The sequence below is a fragment of the Austrofundulus limnaeus genome, unplaced genomic scaffold, assembly GCF_001266775.1.
Source record: "Austrofundulus limnaeus strain Quisiro unplaced genomic scaffold, Austrofundulus_limnaeus-1.0 Scaffold39, whole genome shotgun sequence".
In the NCBI taxonomy this organism is placed as follows: Eukaryota; Metazoa; Chordata; class Actinopteri; order Cyprinodontiformes; family Rivulidae; genus Austrofundulus; species Austrofundulus limnaeus.
In genome coordinates, this window is record NW_013952441.1 from 932,739 (window position 1) to 934,142 (window position 1,404).

Sequence of the window (1,404 nt, forward strand, 5' to 3'; positions counted from 1 at the left end):
TAACATATGTATATTGCCTCAAATTTACTCTACTAAGTTTAGTGAAAATAGTTGATATGATTTAATTGAGTAAATTCAACTTATTTTAGAGCACATAAACAACTCCTTTCATGATGAGTTCAGACAGATTTAATTTATAACAAGTAACTAGGTGTTAAGTTTAAAGTAAATAAGTAAAAGTATAATTTTTAGGCCGTAAAAGTAGCTAAGTAAAAGTAAAAGTCATGATTTAAAAAAAAATTGGTAAAATTACAAATCCTCAAAAAATTACTTAACTGCTGTAACAAAGTAAATGTACTTACTATAAACCTCTGTTTATAGGTTGCTAACTTCATGAGCTGATAACTGTGATTAAGTTATGTCTGTGAAAGGCTGTCATACCCAAAATATCATCATGCAATCATTTAGTTTTGMCACCCTGAGATGGACCAAWAAGTTGTCTGACTGTRTTTCATTTTACATAKTCACATTTTTATTTCTTTGTATGTCCACTTAGTTTTTTTTTTCAATAATTTAAATATGTATTGCTCATTTTTTACATATTTTCCCTGTATTTATTTTTAGGGCACGCTCGTGACTCTATACATATCAGGAGAGTGCAGTTGCGCGCATGCGCATTAGGTATTTTCCCCCCACCATGGCTGACACGGGCTGGCCAGGCTGTGCAAAGAGTTTGAAAGGTGTCATTTTAGACTTGTGTGGAGTTTTGTATGACAGCGGAGAAGGCGACGGAGTTGCCATTTCTGCCTCGGTGGAAGCTGTGAATAGGTGGGGGGGAAGCCGGCGACATTTTTGTTCTTTTAAAATCTGCAAGTTTAGTCCCTTTTTTTAGGGATTTGAGAACGCTTGTGAATGCACAGGTTCTGAATGTAAATGTAACTTTTTATTTTAGGCTGAAAGCTTCCGATCTGCAGCTGCGCTTCTGCACCAATGAGACGCAGGCGACCAGAGAGAAGTTTGTAGCCAAACTCAGGAGGCTGGGTTTTGACATTTCTGTGTCTGAGGTCTTCCCTCCTGCGCCTGCAGCCATTGCTGTTCTCAGGGAGAGAGGTCTACGTCCCCACCTGCTGGTCCATGACGGTAATGCTTCACGAAGAACCCCTCAGAGGTTTTTTTTTTTTTTTTTTTTTTTTTATCCAGAAGATCCAGAAGGATCCCTTATCCCAAATTAAAAAAACAAAAACGAAACAAGTTTTTTTTTTTTGTGTAAACATCTGATTTGTTTAAGATGCTTCATTGTGAATAAAATATATGAAAAAGAAAAAAAATGTATAGGTCTTCTGGACGGGTTCTTCTCAAATGAAACGTTTTGTCTCTCCTCCAAGAGACTTCTTCAGTCTGAGAGTTTCAGGCAAAATTCAGGCTTTTAAGCACTGCCTCCAGGTGACTGCAGTCACCTGGAGG

General features: G+C 37.3%; 1 protein-coding gene across 1 annotated transcript in view; it reads left to right on the forward strand.

Annotated features, from left to right (window-relative positions):
- Positions 1–631: 631 nt before the first annotated feature.
- Positions 632–1,404, forward strand: part of lhpp (phospholysine phosphohistidine inorganic pyrophosphate phosphatase) — a 30,608-nt gene continuing 29,835 nt past the window's right edge. Inside the window, exons 1-2 of the mRNA XM_014007034.1 lie at positions 632–768; positions 893–1,080. Coding sequence (XP_013862488.1) covers positions 638–768; positions 893–1,080 — 319 coding nt within the window. The 5' untranslated portion in view covers positions 632–637. The remainder of the gene's footprint in view (positions 769–892; positions 1,081–1,404) is intronic.